Source organism: Eublepharis macularius, chromosome 8 (assembly GCF_028583425.1).
Source record: "Eublepharis macularius isolate TG4126 chromosome 8, MPM_Emac_v1.0, whole genome shotgun sequence".
NCBI classification, from domain to species: Eukaryota; Metazoa; Chordata; class Lepidosauria; order Squamata; family Eublepharidae; genus Eublepharis; species Eublepharis macularius.
Genome location: NC_072797.1, coordinates 80559948 through 80585261, shown reverse-complemented (window position 1 = coordinate 80585261; position 25314 = coordinate 80559948). Strand labels below are relative to the sequence as shown.

The 25314-nt window shown below is 39.9% G+C and overlaps 1 protein-coding gene across 1 annotated transcript in view; it reads right to left on the bottom strand.

Moving 5' to 3' along the window:
* MEGF10 (multiple EGF like domains 10) overlaps positions 1 to 25314 on the bottom strand; it is a 222265-nt gene that overhangs the window by 4266 nt on the left and 192685 nt on the right. The window contains exons 16-24 of the mRNA XM_054987352.1: positions 23343 to 23471; positions 17219 to 17347; positions 15568 to 15696; positions 14256 to 14384; positions 12368 to 12604; positions 10939 to 11060; positions 5800 to 5923; positions 5451 to 5495; positions 3241 to 3447 (exon numbers count right to left, since the gene is read on the bottom strand). Of these exons, the coding sequence (XP_054843327.1) occupies positions 3241 to 3447; positions 5451 to 5495; positions 5800 to 5923; positions 10939 to 11060; positions 12368 to 12604; positions 14256 to 14384; positions 15568 to 15696; positions 17219 to 17347; positions 23343 to 23471 (1251 nt within the window). The remainder of the gene's footprint in view (positions 1 to 3240; positions 3448 to 5450; positions 5496 to 5799; positions 5924 to 10938; positions 11061 to 12367; positions 12605 to 14255; positions 14385 to 15567; positions 15697 to 17218; positions 17348 to 23342; positions 23472 to 25314) is intronic.

Below are 25314 nucleotides of genomic sequence, written 5' to 3'. Positions count from 1 at the left end.
ACCATCCAGTCACAGCTCCGAAGACACATTCCAGGACATCTGGGACAGAGTCGGGCCGTCCGTCCATCATCAAATACAATTGGGTGTCATCTGCATATTGATGGCACCCAAGTCCAAAACTCTGTACCAGCTGGGCGAGGGGACGCATATATATGTTAAATAGCAGAGGGGAGAGTATTGCCCTTTGAGGGACACCACACACCAACGGGTGGCAGGATGACAATTTCTCCCCTAGTGCCACCCTCTGCCCCCGACCGTGGAGAAGAGACAAACCACTGCAAGGCTGTCCCTCAAATCCCCACATCGGCAAGACGGTGGATCAACAGGTCATGATCGACCATGTCGAATGCTGCTGATAGATCTAACAATATCCTGCCTTGATCCAGCTGTCTACAGAGATCGTCCATCAGGGCGACCAGCAACGTCTCTGTCCCATGTCCCGGACTGAAGCCAGACTGGAAAGGATCTAGGGATGAGGAATCATTCAGGAAGACCTGCAGCTGTTCTACCACCGCCCGCTCAATCACCTTGCCCAGGAACGGGAGTTTTGAAACTGGGCGGTAACTGACTGGGTCGGTAGGGTCCAAAGATGTTTTCAGGAGAGGCCTAACCACAGCTTCCTTCAACGCTTCCGGAAAGATCCCGGCGCTCAGAGACTTGTTGACAGTGGCCTTCAGGGCATCCCAGAGCCCATCTACGCTGGCCATGAAGGGCACGGGTCCAAGGAGCATGTGGTAGGCCTAACGGCTCACAGGATCCTGTCAATCTCATCCCCAGAGAGTGGACTGAAATAGTCTAATATTATCCCAGAAGGCGACCAAGGGGCCTCCAGTGGCACACTGTATCAACTGTGGCTGGGAGATCACAGCGGAGAGACAAGATTTTATCAGCAAAAAAGCTCCTAAAAGCCTCACAGCTAATATTTGAATTTGAATTTTGATGATCCCCTCCTGGTAAGGAGACCAAGGACCGAACCACATTGAACAGTTTTGCTGGGCGTGAGCTAGCTGATGCAATGGAGGATGCATAAAACTCTTTCTTTGTAGCCTTCACTGCCATCCACAGGCCTTCATAAACGTCCAATAAGATGCTCTTGCCTCTTCGTCACAAGTTTGCTGCCACACTCGCTCTAGCCATCTCAGCTCCTGCTTCTTCCGACATAGCTCCTCTGTATACCAGGGAGCTAGTTTGGTATGGGGGCGGAGAGGGCAACGGGGGCCATTTTATCGATGGTATGGTTTTGATCTCTTTAACCAGAATGAGACGGAAGAGGCTTTTGCACAGTCTAGGTGAATATTGTAAGGAAGAAAAACTTATAATTAATTACTCGAAAACCAAAGTTATGGTTTTTCAGAAACAGCCCAAAGTATTTAAATAGAGCGTACAAGGTACAATGTATAGAATAGAACAATGTAAATCATATAAATACCTAGGTTTAATTTTTAGCAAAACCCTCAAGTGGGATTTTCACCTAGAATCAGCTAAAGATTAGCCCTTAAGACAATGGGCGTTGTAATGAGATTTTATTACACCAGGGGAGGTCTCCTCATAGACCCACCGTTGAAACTTTTTGTTAGTAAAATTATCTCCCAATTGCTGTATGGTATTGAGATCTGGGGGTGGAAAGATCAATTACTTCTAAAGTTAGAAAGAATCCAAAACCTCTTTATGAGGTGAATTCTGGCACTCCCTCAAGAGACACCAGCTGCCCATTTATGAGCTGAGTTGGGACTTCCTTCAGTGAGGGCTCGAGCCCACCTGATGATTATAAAATTTGGGGGGGGGGGAAACCAGCTAAGAACTCCTGACATACAGTAAACTTAGTTTCCATCTACTGAATAACAAAGATAATGCTCGCCTTCAATTTATTAACAATATCGTTGCCAGATATACTATCCCTGATGATCTATTGCAGCGCTCAGGGAATAGCTTTGATCTTCGCTATTGGGTCTTTAGAGAAGATGCCCTAATTGATGCTTCTCTGATTTCTCAATCAAGATTTGCCCCTTGGTTTAATATGATTTAAAAAGATCATTGTAAGGCCTCCTACTTAACCAACATAATTGCGTAGAATCTTAGGAGGACCTTTACTTCATTGCGCTTTCAAACAATGCCTACAGAGATGCTAGTGGGTCGATATAAAAAGACGCCAGTTGACCAACGCATCTGTATATGTGGTCATTCAGTGGAGGACCTCCCTCATTATATCCTGGCTTGCCCTTTATACATAGAACCTAGGAATAAATTCCTGGCTAAGATCTTGCTTGCTCTACATCCCTTGTCTGTCTCTGATAAGATTGTTACGATGCTCTCTGACAAGGATTCTTTTATTTCCCTAAGACTGGCACTTTTTGCTTTAGCTGCTAGGAAGATCAGAGCAAAGGAATCAGCCATTGATTCGCTGTGATTGCTTTTAGAAGGTTTTATTAATTTTAAAGTTTTTTTTTAGTAGGGCATTTTATGTGGTTTTGAAGTGTTTGATTACCTGATCATTTTGACTATGTATTATACTGACATTCGAGAGTGTTTTGATATTATGAAGGCCAATGGCCCTATACAATAAAATGAATCTGATTTAGATTTTAGATTTTATCGATGGGTTTGGAAAGACGGGCTTGCCAATCTTCCACAAGCTCATCCAATGAACCGCCAGGGAGCATAGGATCCCGCAGATCATTCTGGAAACCAACTGGATCCATAAGTCTTCGTGGGCGAGCATAAATAAGCTCACCGCCCTTGCAGGGGAGGGGTAGGATATCCAGCTGAGCCTTCAGAACCATGTGGTCTGACCATGGCACCAACTCAGTTGTTTCTAGCGCTACATCCATCCCCATCCCAAAGATCAAATCCAGCATGTGGCCTGGTAAATGAACATCTCATTCTCTTTTTTTTATATCACACACACACACACACATACAAAACCAGAGTGTGTGGGGGGGGGGACAGAGGGGAGTTGCAGGCGGGAACAAGTAAAATGCTGATGTTATGCTAACTACCACACTGATTTGTCTCTGTTTATTTAGCTAACCTAATGCACCTTAAGCTTTTTGGGGTTTTTTTTCCAGTTAAGCAACCCTCTAGTTTTTTGTTAATGTGTAGTTTCTCCTAGATGAGTCTGTGTATGTTCTGGAGGAGGTATATGAATTACTGAAATGAAAGCAATGTAAAAAGTCTAGATGCAGTCTTGGAAACTGTGGCTAAGGTCTCTATCCCATGTTAAAATGGTCCATTCAAACTTACCAATTTCATAGACATTCTTGTTGGCTGAAGCAGAGTTACTAATTTCAGCATAAGCAGAGTCCCTCCGTGCTGGTGACTTCATTTCAACATATCCACATTCTGAATTTTTTGGTGTAAGTGCCGGGGGATCTTTAATAGTGGCATAAGGATTTTCAGAGCTGCTTAAGGAGCAATTACTTAAATTATATTCTGAATTCTTCACCAGATCTGAAAACACACACACACAAATGTTTGTAATTGGATAGTGCTATGCATTGAAGAATAATTTTTTAATGAAAAAATTAAGTGAAATTACCATTGTATCCTTCCAGAACCGAGGTGCTAAATTAGATGTTCTTATGACTAAGGATTGCAAGAGTAATAATCCAAATACCCAGATGATGGCACACTGCCAATAAGAATATAAGAAGAGCCCTGCTGGATCAGACCAGTGGTCCACCTAGTCCAGCAATCTGTCTAACACAGTAGCAGGCAAACAGGGCACAGAGGCCGAGGCCTTCCCCAATGTTGCCTCCTGGTACTAGTATTCAGAGGTTTACTGCCTCTGCATATGAAAATTTCCTTTAGTTTCTGTGACTAGTAGCCACTGATACAACTGTCCTCCATGAATCTGCCTAATCCCATTTCAAAGCCTTCTATGCTTGTGGCCATCACTACATCCTCTGATATAAAATTCCATATTTTAATCACTCATTGAGTAAATTTTTTTGTTCGTCCTGAATCTACTACCCATCAATTTCATTGGATTTATTTTTTATTCATTCACATTATTTGTAGTCTGCCTTTCTCACTGAGACTCAAGGCCGATTATACAGCATAAGTCAAGTACAATCAACAGGACAGGACATCCAATAAACAAAGCAATAGGATCTGGGTTTAAGAAATCTGAAAACAAGCAAAAATTTGAAAACTAAGATGAGACAAAGCTTAAATATTAACATGACGCATTAAATGATGAAGCAGTAGGCTCTTACGGCAAGAGACAGTATTCACAGTAGTACATTCCACAGTCCCTGACCCTGTACCAAAGTATCTTTCTGAGTCATTTCATGTAGTAAGCCCTAATTACCTGAGTAAAAAAGCCCCCCAAATAATTCAGTTTTGCATAGTCTGCAGAAAGCCAGGACAGTGGGAGATTTCCTGATCTCTTCAGGCAGGCCATTCCATAAGGCAGGGGCCACCACAGAGAAAGCATGATGGACACACACACACCCTTCACTTCCCCACTCTGAGCCAGATTACCCTGCCAAAATCCAAGTTTGTCTGCTTTGGCTGAGTAGCCTTAAGTAGTGTGTCTGTATTTGTGCCTCTACAGTTCTTTTGTGTCCCTCCCTGATAAGCAGTTATAATTTTGGCTTTTTAGCCCAGCCCAGAAACTTGATGAGGGAAAAGCCGGAGCCCTCTTCCTCTGTGTTGGAAATGGCACTGCAAACTGAATAACGTTCAAAATAAACAACTTTATTGAACTGGGGGAGGGGGAATAACGGCATGGAATCAGGGAATGGAAGTGCTGAGGGAAAATTTGATAGTAGAACAGAATACTCTTTTAGTCATAGGCAAAATAGTTTTCTTGAAGCTTAATTTCTTATTCTTAGTTCTTAAACAGTGAGAGGTGTTTTGTTAAATACTTTGGTTACAGCAACAATGTTTCTTCACAGAGTTCCATTTTTACAACTCATGTTTCCTGACATTAGTTCAAAACAGTTCTCCCTTTACAACAGACCTGGAGTCCTCCTCAGAGCCAAATTCCCTTTTAGACACTGAGCAGGAATTAATCTTCTTCACCTATGAAGAATGACCCCTTCTTTACTTGGCTTGAATTGGAATCTCCACTTACTACCCAATCTTTCTTTGCTAAAACTGCGCCCCCAATTCTATCATGGTTTGTGCTGGCTTTTATACTTAGAATTCCTAACTAGAATTCCTCCTCAAGACAAGTTAAGGCAAAATATTTCTTGGCACTGGTATTTTTTCAAGTAATGTTGTCCAAAGCAAGATGGCACCTTTAAGATGGCTTGATTCCTTTTTTTATACATTCAGAAATTCAGGATAATGGATCAAACAAACAAACATTCTTAGAAGAAGAAGATATGAAATTATTTAATGGATGAGAATTAATTCGATATATTTATTTTTGAAGTCCTTATGCATATAGATATCTCTTAAATGGGGCTACCAGAACTTACATTTGTTAGGAAATACAAACTCACCTTTCAAGGATTTTCCCATACAACCTCTATCAATTCCAAACGCCCCTGTTAAAACATAGAGAGGAACATAAATAAATAAATAAAATGTTGAAGGAGGAAACAAGTTCTCGGAAGAGCAATTTTAACAATCTGACTTGATGATACTTAGTAAGATTTTACTACACTGACATATTGATTCTTAGTAATGTGTTATTGAGAACATGTGAATATCTTGGAATATAGTTTTCAGATTTCCACAGTCCTTGTCCCCAGGAGAGCAGAAAAACATTACTGCATTTTGTTTACAAAGACAGATAATGTAAGTGTTCGCTTTTCTAAAATTCTTGCATAGAATGGGTTATTTCTATACCGAGCTCATTGAGATAGCCTCCGTGTTTCCAGTCAGCAGGCAGCGTTCCTGTGTAGTCCATGAGAGGCCCTTGCTTCCCTTGATCCACATTCTTAAGATTCAAGAACAGTTGGTTGTTGTTTGGCTATTGAAAATAAAGATGATATACAATGAAAATGGTAAATAGTCAATAATATTTGAAGTTGGTAATATTTCATTTCATCTTATTATTTATTTATTTACTTTATTTATACTCTGCCTTTCTCACTGAGACTTTTAATGCATGGGCTATTTGCCCTCCCTTTTGGTCCTATACTGTGCTGGATGTTTTTCTGATTTATGCACAGCATTCAATATCCTTAATGGTTATCCAAACACTATCCCAGGATTTGATTGAGTTGGTTTCCTGTGACTTTTTCCTCAATGAGAGTATATGCCTGGTCCGACTCCCATGTAGATGTTTACATTCATCTTTCCTCCACCCTCCCTAAATCCTCTTTGCTAAGGAACAGCAAAGAAGCACTGCTTCTCACCTTTTTGAACCAGATGGCAGGGGAATGAGGGGCCAATCCTTGCAGGAGCTCTTGTTCTCTGGCCAATGGAACTCTCAAGGAGAGTGCCTTTTTAAAACTGCTGCAAGGAATTAAATTAGGAGGCTTGCCTCAGAGTAGCCTCCATTTTGCTCTGGCCTGGAGATTGAGAGACAGTCTACCTGCTTGCTGCCACTGCTGTCTGTTGGCTTTCTCTCTGTGGTCTGGGATTCTGGCCTGCTTTGGACTGTGAATGGATCCTGACCTGGCTCCTGCTGCTGATTGTGCTGATACTCGCTGCATCTGGAGGACTTCTGCTGTCTACTGCTGCCTGCTGCTGCCTGGTTTGAGAGTTGTTAAGACTCACTGGGCTTTGGATTCCTGTGAGGAAATGGCTTCCTGAAGCTCCCGTTTCTTGGGTAGAGACAATGCAGCTGTTTTTCGGCTGCAGAGCCAATATCCAGCTGTTAATCACTCTTGGCAAAGAGTGATTGTGAAGCTTATCCATTTGCGCCTCTTATGGACGGCTCAATGGAAGGTTTTGCTGCCTGGGCTATGCCGGTGGAGTGACTGAAAGGACAGGAAACATCGCTGTTAGCTGCATTGGAGTGTAAGGAAGACTGCCTCTCAATTTTAAATCTTTAAACTTTCCTGATTGAACTTTTATCCTACGATGCAGAAGAAGCAATTATTCAACTTGGGGTGAGAAAGTCTCTCTTCTAACTTAAAAAAAAATTAAATGAGATAAACATCTGCAGAAGATTTGTTTATAACTATAATGAAAAAAGAAAATTTTAGATGGACATTAGATGGACACTTTCCAATGTTTTGCATTTTTATATGCTAATAAGCATTTGGAAAGTTGAATAGTTTGGCTTGGAGAAGAGGAAAATCACTGTTACTGAGACTGACCTTGTATGAAGGAGATAAGCTAAACAGCAGCTGGGGAGAAAAAAAGAGGAAAAAACCCTGCTCTGCAAAGTTTCCTGAAAAACTCATTTTCCGGAATGTAAGAATTTGGTCTAATACAACCACCTACTGGATTTAAGAAAAATAGCATTTCATCTTTTTTATCTACTAATTTGAATCTCAAAATTCTGATTTCAATTGACAGAATTAATATAAAATGACCCAAGGTATATGGTGAAAAGGTTCTCTGGACCAGTCACATGCTCCAGATGTGATTCAAAAAATGTGTGATACTCTTTGCAGTAAATTGGACACACTGGAGAATAAAATGCAGGAAAATTGAATGGACTTGAAAGCTGAGCTGACACAGTGAATGTATGAGATGGAGGGAGCTGTTAAATTTAATACATTGCAGATATGGGCAATGGGGAAGAAAATGGAGATACTGGATAGTAAAATAGAGACATTTGAGGAAAAGCTGGAGACACGCCAGAACAATTTGGCTATACTGGAGCTAAGAGAGAAGGAATTCTCATTGAGACTTCGTGGGATTAAAGAAAGGAAAGATGAAGACATCAGACAAAGAGTGGCCGAGACAATAGCCAGTCTTTTACAGACAGATGCATATAAAGCCATCAATGAAACCACTACTACGAAAATCATTGTATAATGGGTGACTGGAATGGGGTAGTTTCTCCGAAAACAGATAGAAGCTCTGAGAAAAATATTAAAAGTACACAAGGTAAATTACCAAATATCTGTTTTGAAATGGGCAACAATATGGCCTTGGTTGGTGTCTGGAGACAAAAAAATGAGGACTCAAAAGAATATACATTTTTATTCAGAGAGACATAAATCCTTCTCACGCATTGATATGGTATGGGTAACAAGAAATTTAGCAACAAAATTTCAAAAGTGGAGATATTACCAAAAACTTTTTCAGACCATAACCCCATAAAAGTGAACTTTAAGAGTAAATCTAATACATTTAAATGGAGACGAAGGTATATTACAGAAAGCTGAAGTTGTAGAGAAATGTAAAAAAATGATAAAAGAATTCTTTGAATTAAATTTGAATAAAGGTACAGATGTGAAAATGGTTTGGGATTCAAGTAAAGCTTTTATAAGGATTAATGTAGAATTGAGAAAAAAGAAGAGAAAATGCAAGGGAACTTGCAGGAAATTAAAAAAAAGGAAGAACTGCAAAAGGCCCTAACAAAGTGAAAAAATTTTGGTTACAAATACACAAGTTAACGCAGATAATTCTAAAGTTTAAACCAGAGTTATGTTTGTTGGGAATTACGGATAAAAAATTAGAAAAAGGGTATGGTATTTTAATTCTATATATGGTAACAGCGGCATGGCTTATATATGCTCAAAAATGGAAGAGCAAGGATCTACCTTCATTGGAAGATTGGACTGGAAAGATGATGCATTTAGCTGAGATGGCCAAACTCACAGCTTTAATTAGAGACAAAACATTGTCTGTATTCATGGCTAATTGGAAATCCTTTATGAACTTTCTGCAAGAGACGAGGAAAATGAATTAATAATTTGTGGTTTTGATTTTTAAGAATAAGGATCTGAGATATTAAGAAGATGAGATATAGAAAAAAAGACATTAATCAGACCACAAGCTAATTGATATTAAAGGAGGAAGTGTCATAGGGAAAAAACTGTAACGGATTAACAATATCCTTATTATGCTTTCTGCTGTCTTTACTTTGTAGTAGGTTGATGTTTAGGCCACTGTTAGCTTTTTATAGTTGTGTTATTGTTATGTCTTACTTTCCTTCTTTTGCCCTATCTTTTAGTTTTCCCCCCATAAAAACATTTTTTTAAAAAAGACTCACTGGGTTTTTCTCTCTCTTGGGCGGGGGTGGGAGGAGGTTGGCCTGCTGACTGGGAGGAATAGGGTGGGGGGGAGGGAAAATGCTTTTTTAGTTTGCATTTTAAAAATGCTTTTTTGCTATGTGAGAGGTGCTTTGGTTGGGCTTTTGTGGGGTAGTTGGTTTCTAGCTTTTGGATTTGGTTATATTTAATGTTCACTGTGTTGTTTGGTCTTCTGGGGAAGTCTTTTGTTTTATCCTGTTGTGGATGTTTTCTTTATTTTCTTGGCATAGTTAGTTGTTGGCATTTAGTTGCTGTTAATTTTTGCAGGTTCAGTTGGGGTTCTATTTATTGTCATAGAAGTCTGCTTTGGTGTTTGATTTTTGCTGCTTGTTCTTTGGGGCGGGGGAGTGTTTTATCCTGTTGTGGAAATTTGGGGGGGGGGGTGCTGTGTTTTTTTGCTGTGTGGGAGGTGCTTTGGTTGGGCTTTAGTGTATTTGTGGGTGCTTTGGTTTGACTTTTACTTATAGCTAGTGTTTATTTTGCTATTCTTTTGGGGGGGTATTCTGTTTTATACTGTTGTTGGGGTGCTTTGTTTGCTGTTTTATAGTTGCTTATTAGATTCACTTGTTCTTCATAGAATCATAGGGTTGGAAGGACCTCTAGGGTCATTTAGTCCAACCCCCTGCACAATGCAGGAAATTCACAAATACCTCCTCCCTGCACACACACATCCAGTGACCCTTACTCCATGCCCAGAAAATGGCAAAACACCATCAGGATCCTTAGCCAAACTAATCTGGGAAAAATTGCTACCTGACCCCAAAGTGGCGATCAGCCTTACCCTGGGCATGTAAGAAGGGGCCACGAGAACTAAGCACTGATGTAGCTCTTCCTGCGCTCCCTGTCATGATCTGCCCTGGTTCACAGAATAAATATTGCTGTCAGATGGCTGTCTAACCTTTGCTTAAAAACCTCCGAAGAAAGAGAGCCCATCACCTCCCAAGGAAGCCTGTTCCACTGAGGGACTATAACTGTCAGGAAGTTCTTCCTAATGCTTAGCTGAAAATTCTTTTTGATTTAATTTCAACCTGTTGGTCCAACCTTCTGGGGCAGCGGAAAACAACTCTGCACCATTCTCTATATGACAGCCCTTCAAATACTTGAAGATGGTTATATCACCTCTCAGTCATCTCCTCTCCAAGCTAAATATACTGAGCTCCTTCAACCTTTCCTCACAGGCCTTGGTCTCCAGACCCCCCACCATCTTCGTTGCCCTCCTCTAGACATGTTCCAGCTTATCTCTATCCTTCTGAAATTGTGATGCCCAAAACTGAACAGGGTGTCTGTGTTTTCCCTTGTTGTGGATGTTTTTGTGTTGTGAATTTTTCCTAGTTCTTGAGGGGGTGCTATTTTCCCCTGTTGTTGGGGTTGCTCTTTCTTTATAGTAGTTTGGTAGGTGTTTCTGTTTTCTGATGGAGATTTTCCCTACCCAGACAAACAGAGAGGTAACTCTGGAGAGTGACAAGATCCCTGGTCAGGTGTGGTTGAAAACTGCCTGTGGAGGCCTTCAGATTCAGTTAATAACTGAAGGAAAGCATTGGTGTTTGAAGAGAAGGCGACTAGGGTACTAGAAAGTGGGTACCAGCATTCCTAACTCCAAAAGTGGCAGAGAATACTGAAAGATAGTATACCATAGTGTTTGGGGAAAAACAAGAGAACAGAAGCCTCAAAACATAAGCCTTTAAGTATCTGTGAAAAGCATACGAACCGGAGACTGTGTATATTCTGATTTTACCAGGATATTGCTGGTCTCCCACAGCAACTCCTTGAGTCCATTCAACACAAAAACAGCAATATTAAAGCATGCTGAATCTTTCTATTTCCTCACCTTTGCCAGAGACATCCTGTCTATGTTGTTGGCATTTGTTGAATGCTGTGTTAGAGTGTGATAGCTCGGGTTAGAAAAGTAGTGGCTATTAGCATTTCCACCGTTATTGTGAGGAATGGTTTCTGCAAAATAATTACAAGTGAAAACTGTAAAAACAATGGTGTTATTGCCTATCCTTGACCTTAACACTACTGACCTCAAGAACTGGACAAGAGCTCCTCCAGAACAAAACATATGTAACATCTGTTAATTAGAATATGTGTGTGTGTGTGTGTGTGTGTGTGTAAAACAAATTCCATAAATTGTGTTCTCAAAATGCATCTTTGTAGACTGATTTGGCTTGTTGCTCTAAATGTTAGAAGCAAACTTTTTAGATCTTTAGATCACTGCATTTTAGATCCTAACTTGAAGAAATCCTCTCTGTGATTCTTGAGTCCTGATATGTTTAGGTGTTTGTGGGCCCAGCATCAAGGGGGTGAACTTGTTAGAAAGGCCACAACTTTATTGGTTTACATTTTATGGAGCCTTGATGCTGCATAGGACATGGATCCAAGCATTGGCTAACCTGCCTGTCAGCTGATGACCCACTTGGCCCCTCAGCCCACCTGCTGATGGGGAAACTGTGGGATGACAGTAGGTGGGACTCCACATGGGCACACACTTCTGAGTAGATCACCTGCCACCTGGGAGTGATCATGCCCCAACAACCCTGTGTATGTCCCTGCTGTGCATCACCCCCAAGATCCCTTAAGAGGATCCCCAATTAAGGGGAAACTCAGCTAAGAGGCCATGTTTTCCCACAAAAGGATCCATGCCCAATGTCAAAACCACTCCCACCTAAAGTTGTGACAAAGAAAGAAAACAATTAGCAACCCCAAAACCTCAATGCGAGTTACAGAAATCGAAACCACCAGCCAAAGAATGATGTTCCAACCAGATCAATAACTGTACAGAACCCCCAACCACTGTACAGAACCCCAACTGTACAGAACCTCAACCAATGCAGAGAGGGAGGGATGGGTGGGAAGTCAAAGAAGAGACAAGTGTTGAGGAGTCCTGGCCAGTTCCTGAATAACCCAGCTAATGGACCAGAGGGAAGACTACATCCTCCTGGTTCACTGGCTGAAAAGCCCTCTCCAGTGCAAGCCTGGCAAGCCTGCTGCTAGTTAGCTGGATGGGCGTTTTGCACCACCTGCTGCCTGTACTACCTCATGGAAGCTTGTTGAGTGACCGTGGGCCAGTCAAACACTTTCAGCCTAACCTACTTCACAGCACTGTTTGTTTATTTATTTAGGGGATTTTAATGCCACTTCTCTTGGTGAAACTGACCAAAGTGGTTTTAAGAATAACATAATAAAACAATAATAAAAGTTATAAGTTAAAACTAAGCATTTAAAAAGCCAGAGAATAAAAACAAACAAGCTCCTACCTGAAATGGTGTAGTCTGCATTGATGACCCTCATGGCAGGTGTATAAGAAACTGCAGGCATGTTTGTTTCCTTTCCCTTCTGCTTTTGTCTGTAAATGATGAATAGTGCTAGCAGGAAGAGGACAACTAAAACAAGAATAATGATACCAGCAATAGCTCCAATCTGGTAAGAATCAGCAGGGATGGCAGTGCTAGTGCGGCTTAAACTGTTCAAATTTCCTACAATGATTACACCAGCTGGAAAACAAGAAAAAGTGAAAAAAACATGCCATAAATAATCAGAAGGAATGGAATAGAAATAAAAAGCACAGCTTTAACTTGGTGTGCAAAACTTAGCTATAGATGTTCATTTAAGCACAGCCAAATTGGTTTTGAAGACATAGTAGAAGCATCAGATGGCTGATGCTGTGGAACTCTGGAATTCTCTGCTTAAAAATCAATTAGGATCAATTACTATGTTTTACATTTACATCCAGTTTCTTCTAGGATGCACTTTTAAGATTTTGTTTGAAGTGCTGTGTTTTTCTCTATTGCACATATACGTACTTATTTGTTGAATATTTGTTACTATTTCCAGTCATATAGTCTGTATCTAGAGAAAACTTAGAATAATTTGGAATTTTACATTCTTTGGGTTTTTAAAATAAAAGACTGGAAAAGAAGGTTGGGCCACCATTTTCTGTGTTAAAAATGCCAAATTGTTGTATTTTTAGTAACCTCTTTTTAAAACAAACTCAAAGGTGAGGTTCTAATGATTCTAATCAAACCTCTAGATAATTCAAGATGTTATATACATTATTCCACCTTGTCCACACAATTTTCATAGCTCTGTAGCTATAGCATTCTTCTTCTACATTCCTGCCTTTTAAACATTTAAAATAGATAATGTAATTAACAATAGCCAGGGCTTTTTTCTGGGAAAAGAGGTGGTGGAACTCAGTGCGTTGCCAGCACAGGGGGCAACTCTTGGCGGGAGGTGGTGCCCCTGGTTCTACAGGTGCGCGCGCAACGTGTATGCGTGCTCCCAGGGCCAATGACGTCACTTTGGGTCAGCTGGAACAAGGGGGGAGTTTTTAAAAGTTTAAATTGCCCTCGGTGAAAATGGTCACATGGCCGGTGGCCCCATCCCCTGATCTCCAGACAGAGAGGAGTTTAGATTGCCCTCCACGCCGCTTCAGCAGCACGGAGGGCAATCTAAACTCCCCTCTGTTTGGAGATCAGGGGGCGGGGCCACCAGTCATGTGACCATTTTCAAGAGGTTCCGGAACTCTGTTCCACCACATTCCAGCTGAAAAAAAGCCCTATCAATAACATTTTAGCCTCTAGCCAAAGGTAAAAAATGTTAAATACAATCAAGATAAATTTCATATACCTTGATGAGGTACAAATTCTATGGTGCAAAAGATCAAGTGAGATGAAGCATCACAAGAATATACAATGCTGGAGAGACACACAAAACTGGACTCCAAAGGTTATTTCTCTCACTCTTACTTGAAAGACAGTCTTGAATATCTTCCCAGGTGTCAAACGAAAGAGACTAGGAGTGCAGCCCTAACCAGAGTTACACCTAACTCCATTGATCTAATTGGTTAAAAAAGTTGTAGCTCTGTGCTTAGGACTGTATTGTAATGATGCCATTGGTATGTTACAGAATCATAGTGAACTAGCATCGTGTCAGCAATGACATCCTGAAAGTATTTTTTTCCCTTTTCCTGTAATGATGCCAGATTTGGAAAAGCTAAAATTGGGCATAGTTCTTGGGAATGCTTGCTATATAACAGTCTATAACATAGACTGGGCATAGTTCTTGGGAATGCTTGCTATATAACAGTCTACATACCAATAGTTCAAAGTTCATTTTCAGTTTGGTATTTTTAGAAAATATCACCTTGGTCGCATCTGGCTCCTTTCCATCCAGGATTGCAGTAACAGGTCCCTGTGATGTGGTCACAAGTTGAGTTGTTCAGACAGTCACATATTTGTCGGCAGCCATAGCCATATGTCCCTGGAGGGCACTCTGTGAAAATAATAAATGCAAATTTTGCCTGTCAATCCATTCCATTATGTTCTTGGTAAACTGAAATTTCTCAGTATTACAGGCAGTCACTATACTCTAATAAAACAGAACTCTGTGTGAAACTACAACTTTCAACTGTCAGAAAGCACAGCAATATCTGATGTTACACACATAACAATGGAGACACTAAATGCTCTGTAGCCTCCAGGATTCAGGTCAACAGATAACATGTTTGAACAAGTTTTTGCGTAAAAAGGAGATAAATAAGGTTTAAGATAAATGAAAAGCCTTTTGAGGATAAATTTGGCACAAGGCTCTGGCATGTACAGGACCAAACCTCTTAAGATTAGTCACTATCAAATCTTTCACTCTATCTACACCACCACATGAAATCATGCAGGTTTACCAGTAGGTGGCAATGTTTCATTATGCCAGCCATAGAAAATTAGCCACAAGTGGGCACATTTAAAATATTTTCAGAAATGCAGATCAAACACAGTGTACATTTGCAAACAGTAGAGCTGATTCACTAGCAAACAAAGTGGCATCACTGTTCATATGAAGTTCCACTGAAACCTAGTCAGTAAGTTCACAAAAACATTGTATGTAGAAATTATGATAAACTTGCAAAGAAAAAAAAAGTTTTTATTATAATTCACACATTTTATAAAATGATACTTTTGAGTAGACACATTATACTCAGATTGAAGTTCAGTCCTCTGTCTAGTAACTACATATTTTGTGATGTCCATATGCATCTTTTAAAAATAGGTATTACTTACTATTTCTTCACAGTACATCAACGATTTTAGAACAAATAAGAATACAAAAATTTAAAATTATATTGATATTAACTTTTAACTGTAGTCTCATTTTTATTAATTTTAAAATCTTGAGCACAATCTAATAAAAGTTAGCCACAATACTTCCATATTAAGCAGAGTTGCATCTTTCTAAGGCCACTGAAGTCAAAGGGTTTAGAAAGATGTAATTCTGTTTAGGATTGCACTGTTAATTCCATTGAAAACAACAGAACCTAAGGATTTAACTATGCATTTTAGTACAATTGCTTTCAATAGGTCAGTCATGAGTGAATATATATCCTACTGTTGTCCGGGGCTAGAAAGATCTGATCCGCTTATATACTTCTTCGGTGTGTGCAACAAACTTGTTTCTCACTTACTTTGTTCACAGTGTTTTCCCATGAATCCTGTGCGACATGTACACTGCCCTGTTATGTGATCACAGTCGGCTCCATTCTGGCACTGGCAGATTAATGCACAGTCCTTTCCATAAAACCCCAAAGGACATCCTGCAGTAGAAAGAATAAAAAGATGATAAACCAATCTATTTTAAAAATAGTTATTTTTAACAATGTGCTGATAAGAGTCATATCACTAAAAAAAAAAGATTTAAATTATTTTCCAGTGTAAAGAGTTGGAGATTCAACATGATATGAAATCTGGTAACATTTGAAGGAGATTAAAGGGAAGGAATCAATCACATTAATAGAAAACAGGTTGTAAAGACTAATGCAAGTAGTGAAATTTAAAGAAAATTTTCAAGCAGGAAGAGTTGGGGTACTCTGCGTTAAAGACAGGGAATCCTTGTTAATAATGAATGGATCTTTGGACACATTCTCTGTGGAAGATACTGAAGCATAAAACAGTAAAAATAACACATTGTGACTTAGCCCCACAGAAAGATTCCATTTAGGTCTGAAGAAGACTTAATATGTGTAAAGAGATCATTATTCAGAATCAGGAACGAAGAGAACCTTGAGCACTGATGCTTCAAGCCCTCTAATATATGTACCACTTCCTGGCATCAGTAGTTTGAAAAAGAAAATCTTGATTTTTTAAAAATTAGGCTGGCCATAAGGATTCTGTGCAAAAATTGTATTCGTGCTGTTTTTGGAGCCAAAATGGCTAATGAACAGAATTGATTACAAGGAACTTGCCAGTCAAGTATATGAAAACAGCAGTTAATTAATGGATTCAGTAGGCATAATAAAGAACACATCGATCAATGCAACATTTTTCAATATGAAGTTGCCAGTGTGTTTATTACTTCTTTACAACCTTCACAGCTTTAGTTATTTTCTTAAATCATTGCTGAAAACATTTAAGTATAAAAAGTTTGATTATTTAGCTGTTATAATGGATGAAAGTTTACATAGTTCAAAAGAGTTAAAATCTGCATAGTTTGATATTTTGAAATCCTGTGTGTTTCTAAAGTTTTTTTTCCGAATCAGACAGACCCAGCCCTATTAGATTCAGAGCTTCCAATGCACTCCAATGCGTATTTCTCCTGAGATAGTAGATTTTCACAGGAGTTGCTCACTATGCAGATTACACATTTGTTTTGAGTTACATGCCAGCACTACTCATTCCTAGTGATGATGGTAAAGCAAAGCTTTTGGGTCCTAATCTTAAGCATGTCTTTGGCATCCATGGCTTTGATTGGCAAGTATTTAATTTATAAAGATGAAATCAACCTTTAAAACGTCGTTAGTTAATAGTATGGGTTAAGGCCATGTCTTTGACTGAGATGTTTCTGAGAAAGAAAAGTAGGCCTTCAAACACTATCAAGGGGTCTTTTACAAAATCAGCAACCAGGACAAAGGCAGGAATAAAAGGGATGAAATGCTGAATGCTGTGTTTTTAGTAAATAGTACATATCTTTACTTGCTATAATGACAGCTCAATGCACAAAAACTCGAACATATTAAAATAAACATACTTTTCTCCCGTGGCTATCAGCAGCAGTTCCTGTCTTACAAGGTTCATTCTACTAAATATTTTCAGCTCACAGCTGTCCAAGTAAAGACTCACTCTGAGTACAGTAGAGGCCAGTCCACCCTGGTGTACATTTGCATTCCCCATCATAGGCACTACAGCGAGCTCCATTGTGGCAATTGCAAGTATGGATACAATTTGGGCCCCAATGGGAAGGAGGGCAAGCTGAAACAATCCAAACAAACCAGATAGTTATATTTGATACATCTTTGTAGAACTGTATGACTCAAATGTATGTGTGACATATAAATAATATTCATTGGTTATTTTAAAGTACAATAATTACAGTTTTACAATTATTAAATCCAGCCTACCAATTAAGATTGTCTTCTCACGCCGTGCTCTGCGCACCCGCCACAACCAGAGATGGATTTTTTAGTTATGGCACTTTGGCCTTGAAGCACTTCTGTGGCACTTTGGCCTTGAAGCACTTCTGGCACCTTCCTTACATTTCTCTTTACTCAGGCTTTTAAACAAGGGGTTTAATCATTTTAGCTGATTTATAGTCTGCTCAAGAAAGCCCAGAAAAGTGCCTACATGTACAAATTTTAGAAAACAGCTCAGTACAAGTAAAATACTGAGAAGCTCCTGTTGTTTCTTTGTATCTACAAAGGAAGTTAGTGAGTATGCAGAACTTCACTGATCTTTGGTTGTTGTGGGTTTTCTGGGCTGTATTGCCGTGGTCTTGGCATTGTAGTTCCTGACGTTTCGCCAGCAGCTGTGGCTGGCATCTTCAGAGGTGTAGCACCAAAAGACAGAGATCTCTCAGTGTCAGTGTCACTGTGACACCGAGAGATCTCTGTCTTTTGGTGCTACACCTCTGAAGATGCCAGCCACAGCTGCTGGCGAAACGTCAGGAACTACAATGCCAAGACCACAGCAATACAGCCCGGAAAACCCACAACAACCATCGTTCTCCGGCCGTGAAAGCCTTCGACAATACATTTCACTGATCTTGTTCCTCTGATTGTTCATTTGGCGTATAACAACAACAACAACATTCGATTTATATACTGCCCTTCAGGACAATTTAATGCCCCCTCAGAGCGGTTTACAAAGTATGCTATTATTATCCCCACAACAAAACACCCTGTGAGGTGGGTGGGGCCGAGAGAGCTCCAGAGAGCTGTGACTAGCCCAAGGTCACCCAGCTGGCTTCAAGTGGAGGAGTGGGGAATCAAACCCAGCTCACCAGATTAGAGCCCCACACTCTTAACCACTACACAAAACTGACTCTCATGTGATGGCAGACCATGTGATGGCAGACAAAGGCCATCATGTAGCCAAGAAGTATCTGCTGGGGGGAACTACTGCAGACTGAGCATGGGCTAGTATGTACTGCAGGGTCTATAACACAGGATTCACAACTGATTCTTGAAAAATTACCCAAAGATGTTCCCATTTCAGAGACCCAGTTTTCCCACTGCACAGCAAAAGGACATGGAACTTGAAAACACCCCTTTTATTCTCAGAACATGGATTGCAGTCAGCATCAAATGATATTATATATGTTCTCCTGGAAGCACCTCACTTCCAAGGATGCTTGCCTAAAACGTGGGGATCATAGAGTCTATTGTACATTGGTTTTTAGCTTGGGAAGGGCCTTAATTAGAACCTAATTATGAGGTTAGGAATAGAAATGTAGCCTAAGGACTCATCTGTGTTTTCATCAATGTAACAATCAATAACTTTTTCCATGCCATAACTCATTATTTACACAACTGTGCACTGCTTTGTTTTGAGATTCATTTGGTACAGGGTTATTTAGAGAAAATATGGGTTGTTTATGTTATTTCAGCAATGGAGTAGCTATAGTATTATCAGCCAATTTTTAAGGACACTTTTTAAAAAAACATCTAGAAGAAATGTGAGTAAAAAAGTTGATTTTTTTCTATTTTTTCAAAATTTCAATTACATATTTATATCACAAAAATGTGAAAACACTGGTAGTTTAGAGAAAAAGAGGCTTCTCACTGAAGTAATTTTAAAGTGATAGGACTGCTTTTTTCCTACAAGAACTGAAAGCCTTTACGAAGTCTTGTAGAGGGTCTTGTCTAGAGGTCAGCCTTAGCAGACTTTTCCTCTTCATTCCAGTGGCATTTTTTTTCTTGACCCATATCAAATCGTCCAAAGAAGAATCATTATGTTATCAAGAACAAGTAATGGCTTTGGCAAAGAAAGTAATACAGGCGAGCTTCAAGCAATTACTACAATTCAAATAATAAAACCTCATAATATTTCCATTAAAAATCCCTTAGAAGCAATTATAATTTATAAAATAATCTGCAAAAGCCATTTTAACCAAGCAATTAGTACTTGTCTTTTTAAAAACCAAAATACATATAATTGTAGGCCATAAGAGATTTTTCAAAACACAATCTTAATATATAGTATGAAAATCTAGCGTTCCAAACATCGATAATTTAAAAAGTGAACAAAACTCATTAAATAAAATATAGATTATGAAAACCATCATGTTTAAAGTTTTTGAATAATCCAGATGTTGCAAAACACTTGAATTCTACCAATTAACCTGCGCTAGTAAAACCATGAGTAATGTGAAACAATGAGCCATGTTACAAGGAGTTCCATGGCAGCATGTTTTATTCATTCTCAGTTTTGGCTAAAACTCATGTAAAGTCTGCCAAAGCTGCACATGTAAACAGCAATTAACACTGAGCTCTCAAAAGCCTGCAGCTTCCACCTAGTCCCATATCTATTTAACTCTACAGAGTAGGAAACCCATATTCCTTGTACAAAGCACAGCCACTCTACCACTTAAGCCCATGTCTTTGGACTGGCAAGTCTGGATTTATTTACTGCACCTTTGCTATAAGAATGGAAGCAAAGAGAAGCAGAACAAAGGGAATCCCTAAGAGTACTTTTAAGGAAATACAGAAGTCCACATGAAAGTTGAAAGATGTAATTCTCCTACAAGAAACCTGGTTGCTTAGTAAAGCTCAGGGCTAATTTTGAGGGGGAACACGCTGGAATGCTGTTCCGGCAGTTCTTTCAACAGGTTATTTGTCAGGTAGCCCCGTCCACCTGACTTTTGGCCATTTGGGGCAGTTTCAGCCTGGATCGGGGCCAAAGTAGCTGGGACTTGGTCGGTGCCAGGCAGGGGAACCCTCCCCCACCTGGCACCAACCCAGTCCCAGCCGTTTTGGCCCCAATCCGGGCCTAAAATGGCCATTTTCAGTCATTTTGGGCCCATTTCTGCTGGAATTGGGGCCGGAACGGCTGGGATAGGGTTGGTGCCGGGTGGGGGAACCCTACCCTGCCCGGCACTGACCTGGTCCAGGCTGTTTCAGTTCTGATCTGGGCCCAAACGGGCCATTTGGGGCCCGTTTCAGCCGGGATCAGGGCCAAAACCACCAGGATTGGGTCAGTGCCTGGCGAGGCACCCCTCCCCTGCCTGGCACTGACCCAATCTGGGCTGTTTTGGGCCCAATCCAGGCCAAAACATGCCCCAAATGGCCATTTTGAGCCATTTTGGGCCCTTTTTGGCCGGGATTGGGGCCAAAACGGCCTTGATTGGGCCACTGCCAGGTGGGGGAACACTGCCCCATCTGGCAGCAGCTGAATCCTGGCCATTTCGGGCCTGATGAAATCAATTACGCTAATGACACACTTCCGGTGATGTCAAGGGGCGTGGCATATGCTAATGAGTTATGCTAATCCTGCAGCTCTTTTTCTACAAAATGACCCCTGGTAAAGCTTATTTTTCTGGTTTTACTGTTTATTCTTTAGAGGCCTTTAAAAAAGCTAAAACAGGTGACCCCCTCGGCCAGGATTGCTTGTTTGATTTCTACCAGTTTATTGGTTAATGTTACTGCTCTTCCAAGTGATTTTCCCTATGCAATGGCTCTTCATTTTGAGTTTCAAAAACTTTCCCTTATCTTGATCAACATATACATCCCTCCGGCTGCACATAAAACCACATTAAGGTATTATTAGGGTAAACTGAATAATTATTTACAGAAAGTTGGAAATATGAATCCATCAAATGCACATATGCTGGCTAGTTATCTAAATGGTCGTATTGATGCAACATACGAACAGCTTTTTCTTAAAAGCTTAAAGGTCAGTCAATAAGTAATTTTCCTTTTCAGTCAAGGAGATCAAGGGATACTAGAATTAACAGTGCAGGAAAAAGACCGGCTTCTTTAATTATAATTACTGTGGTGTCACTTTTGTTGATTATTTTATTGTATTGCCTGACTTGTTTAGTTTGATTGACTCTCTGGAGATAATAGAATATATGAGTGGTGATCATTTTCCTCTTCAGTTAGTTCTAAATATTTTTGGCTCTAATGTTCTTCCATCTGCTTTACCTTTTAATTAAATCAGAATCATGATAATCTCAGTTCAGTGTGATGGAATGATATTGTAAAGGTAGTGGAAAGACTAATGTCTTGCCCCAAAGTTTGTCATCTTAAGGTGCTAATCTCTTCTCATACTACTTCTGAGAGGAATCTCTGTGTATTGGGTGACCTATTAAAATTGTTTCAGCCATTTTATACATCTTACCAGCAGGCTAAGAACGACTGTAGCCAGGCTAGACAAGGGAATTGGTTTGATGCTGACTGTAGGGCATTTAAAAGGACAATTCATTATATGAATCAGCAATTTAAATTATATAATGATAAAAGTATGCTTAAGTGGATACTGGTGTTGAAATATGAATTTAGAATTGTAATTAAAAATAAGAAGAGAGTTGCCTTAGTCAGTAGGTGGAGCTGTTTGATTTGGGCCTCTAAGCAAAAAGATGGTAAAAAAATTGGGATATGGTTGCAAATGAATTAAATTCTAGATCTCTGCTTTCTTGTCCACTAGATGATGGGAGGACCATTTAAAGCCTTTTTTTTTGCTGCATCATCTGATGATAGTAGTATAGTCCAATCGATGTTCTCACAAGAAATAGAGAATTGGCCTCCAGTTGCAGTTTCATAAGTTAAATCATTAATTTTCCAAATGAAATCTGGTAAAGCCCCAGGATCTCATCTGGTCCCCTGGAGTTATTTAAAGTAGATGTTGACTGGTGGGCCAATATATTGGCTCCTTTATTTATGCAGATCAATGATACAGGCATTATGCCTATCTCTTAGCAACTTGCAATAATAGTTCCTAATTATAAAAAAGGTGGTCCAACAGAACAATGTAACTATTGCCCTATAAGTCTATTGTCCATAGTGGTCAAGTTTTTTTGCAAGAAACTATTACCATGGATACAGGATGAACCAATCTTGAGATGAGAGCAAGCTGGATTCCATAGAGGCGTTAGTGCAGTTGATCACTGTCATACTCTCCAGTTTATCATAGATAAATATACCAATCCAAAGGATAGCATGATGGCTGATGCTTTTATCAACCTCAGAGCTGCCTTTGACTCAGTATCAAGGCAGAGATTATGGGACAAGATGAATAAATCATCTATGGACAAGCATCTTTTATTTTTGCTTCAATAAATATATGATGGGCCTACAGCTCAAGTAAGATGAACTGACCCAGAACTATAGCACTGAATAAAGGAGTGAAGCAAGGATGCATCCTTGATCCATTGTTGTTTGATGTGTCTATTAATGATTTAAGCTCCCATATTTCCAGAGATGAATTCCATTTCCCTTATCTAGCTCATGCTAAATTGCCCTGTCTTCTGTACAGGGATGGCATAGCCCTCCTTTCAAGATCTGTAGTAAGCTTGCGTAAACTTATAAGCTCCTTCTTGGAGTATTACTCCAAGGAGGGCCTAACTGTTAATGTTTCTAAGTCAAAGGTTCTTCTTTTTAGCAAAAAGCGATGATGGCTCACTGTTTATTACTTTGGTCGTGAAAACAGTAATTAAGAAAAAGAAGACGACTGATTTTCCCATTGAAAACAATAGCAGAATTTTACTGAATTTTACTAAATTAATTTGGAATACCTGGTTTTTGATTCAGAATACCCAAATTTCAATGAATAAGCGAAAATTTGGCATTTTAATCCAAATTCTGAACCAAACTGTTTATCCTTCTAACAGATACAGGTCTACTGGCCACACAGCCATTATAATTTTTCACTTAGTTAAAAAGCATGTCTTCACAGTCTAGGAAAACAATGAAGAAAACTAAACCATGATTCATTGCTTTATCAAGAAATCTGAACCAATACTAGTACTTACGCTGAGAACAGTCACTACCAATCCAGCCAGGGTAACATTGACAAGACCGGTCAATTGGATTACAAGTTCCATTGTTGGTGCATGTGCAAATTCCTGCACAGTTCTTTCCAAATCTGCCACTGGGACAGACTGAAAAAATCAAATTTTGGATTCATCAGTTTTACATTCCTAGACCCTGTTCAGTTTCATTTCTTTTATTTGTTTCACTTAAAATATAGTTATATTTAAGAGATGCCCTTCCAATTATGAGAATAGGGTCATGATTACAAGTGGTTGGCAGAAGGACAGTTTCCCTCCCCTGTTCCCAGTTGGCTTTATTCTAACTTTCTTTCCTTTAGACCTTGCTTGTTCCCTCCCTCGTTCTCTTGGCCTCCTTTCCTTTGCACAATGTTTCAAATGGTCCTTTTCAGTTCCTTTAGACTCCTCCTCCTTCCTTTAGTAAGCCACACCTTCATTTCCTCTTCCCTTGCTTCCTCCTTATTTCCTTCCCTTGGTGATCTGCTTCCTCAAGCATGCTGTTCTTTGGATGTCTACTCTTGCCTCCTTCCACACGTCGTTCCCGTCCCCTTCAGACTTTCTCAACTATAGCACATTCTTACGGTGATATTCCTGAGGACATTCCAACTGACCTATGGGCAGACGCATCCTTGCAAAATGTACAGATTTTAGATATTGTTTTACTATAAGATAACATCCTGTCCCCCACGTCTCCCACTAAGAAGAACTTATAAAGTGGGCATGCACAATCGGCAGTTGTACTCATTTCAGGTCATCTCTCTGCCAAAAATAATTCCTTATTTCCATTATATGCTACAATCATTAGCCCTTGCCCAAGGTCACCCAAGAACAACTGGTTCCCTGTTTCATTCTCACTTGTCTACCAGTACATTTTCGAAACTCTGTACTGCTTAAATATGAATACTACAAAAGGGACTAAACATTAAGCAAGACACTGACATGCCATTGGGAATTTGGGGCTGAAGAGAGAGAAGGATCCTCCTGTCTCAGAAAATTTTTCTGTAGTACTTCATCTCTCAGCTGTCATTAGTAGGTTTTCTTGGATGCTGAGCAATTTTTAAATTTATCCTTTGATTTACAGGATTTGTTGTGGATGGAAATGGAATATTTGTTTGTTTTTTACAATTTTACATTTATACTCAGGGCCTTCAAGACAACAAATAGCTAAAAGTACATTAAAAACCAGCTTTAAAACCACACACACTGCAGCAGTTAAAATACAAGGTGGGTCAGTAACGGGAATTCCAAATGAAATAAAAGTCTTCACCCACAGGCAGAAGACGGTGATAAAGATTCCTTGGGAAGGGGAATATCCTGGGTAGGCACAGTTTCAGTGCCATGATTGAGAATACCCTTTCTCATGTTGCTACCTATCTAGGTTCTGATGATGGGGGCACCTGAAGCAGCGCCCCCAAAGATTACCATATGGGAAGGTTCATATGGGAATAGGTGGCCCTTAAAGTATACTGGATGCAAGCCATACTAAGCTTTAAAGGTCAATAGCAGCATCTTGAACTGAGCCTAAAAGCATAACTGTAGTCACTGTAGATGGAACAAGACTGAGGCCCTATGACCCACTTCAGTCAGCATTCTCACAACATTCTGTACCAGTTGTAGTTTCCAGACCCTCTTCAAGGGCATCCCCACATAGAATACACTGCAGTAACGTTACCAGGGCATGCACCAGAGTGGCAAGATCTTTTTTTACCCAGAAAAATCCACAGCTATCTCACCAGCCAAAACTGGTAGCAGGCACTCCTTGCAACTACTGCCACCTAGTTATGTAACAAGAGGCCCTAATAATGTAAATAGTTAAGAGAAGAATGACAGGTTTTGAATAACCACTGAATACCTAGATAGTACTCTTGTAGCTTTGTACTCTTACAGGGCACAGGTTCTTGAGGGAGCGCTTCCATGAAATATTAAACCAGAGGCACCATTTTCAACTTCCATT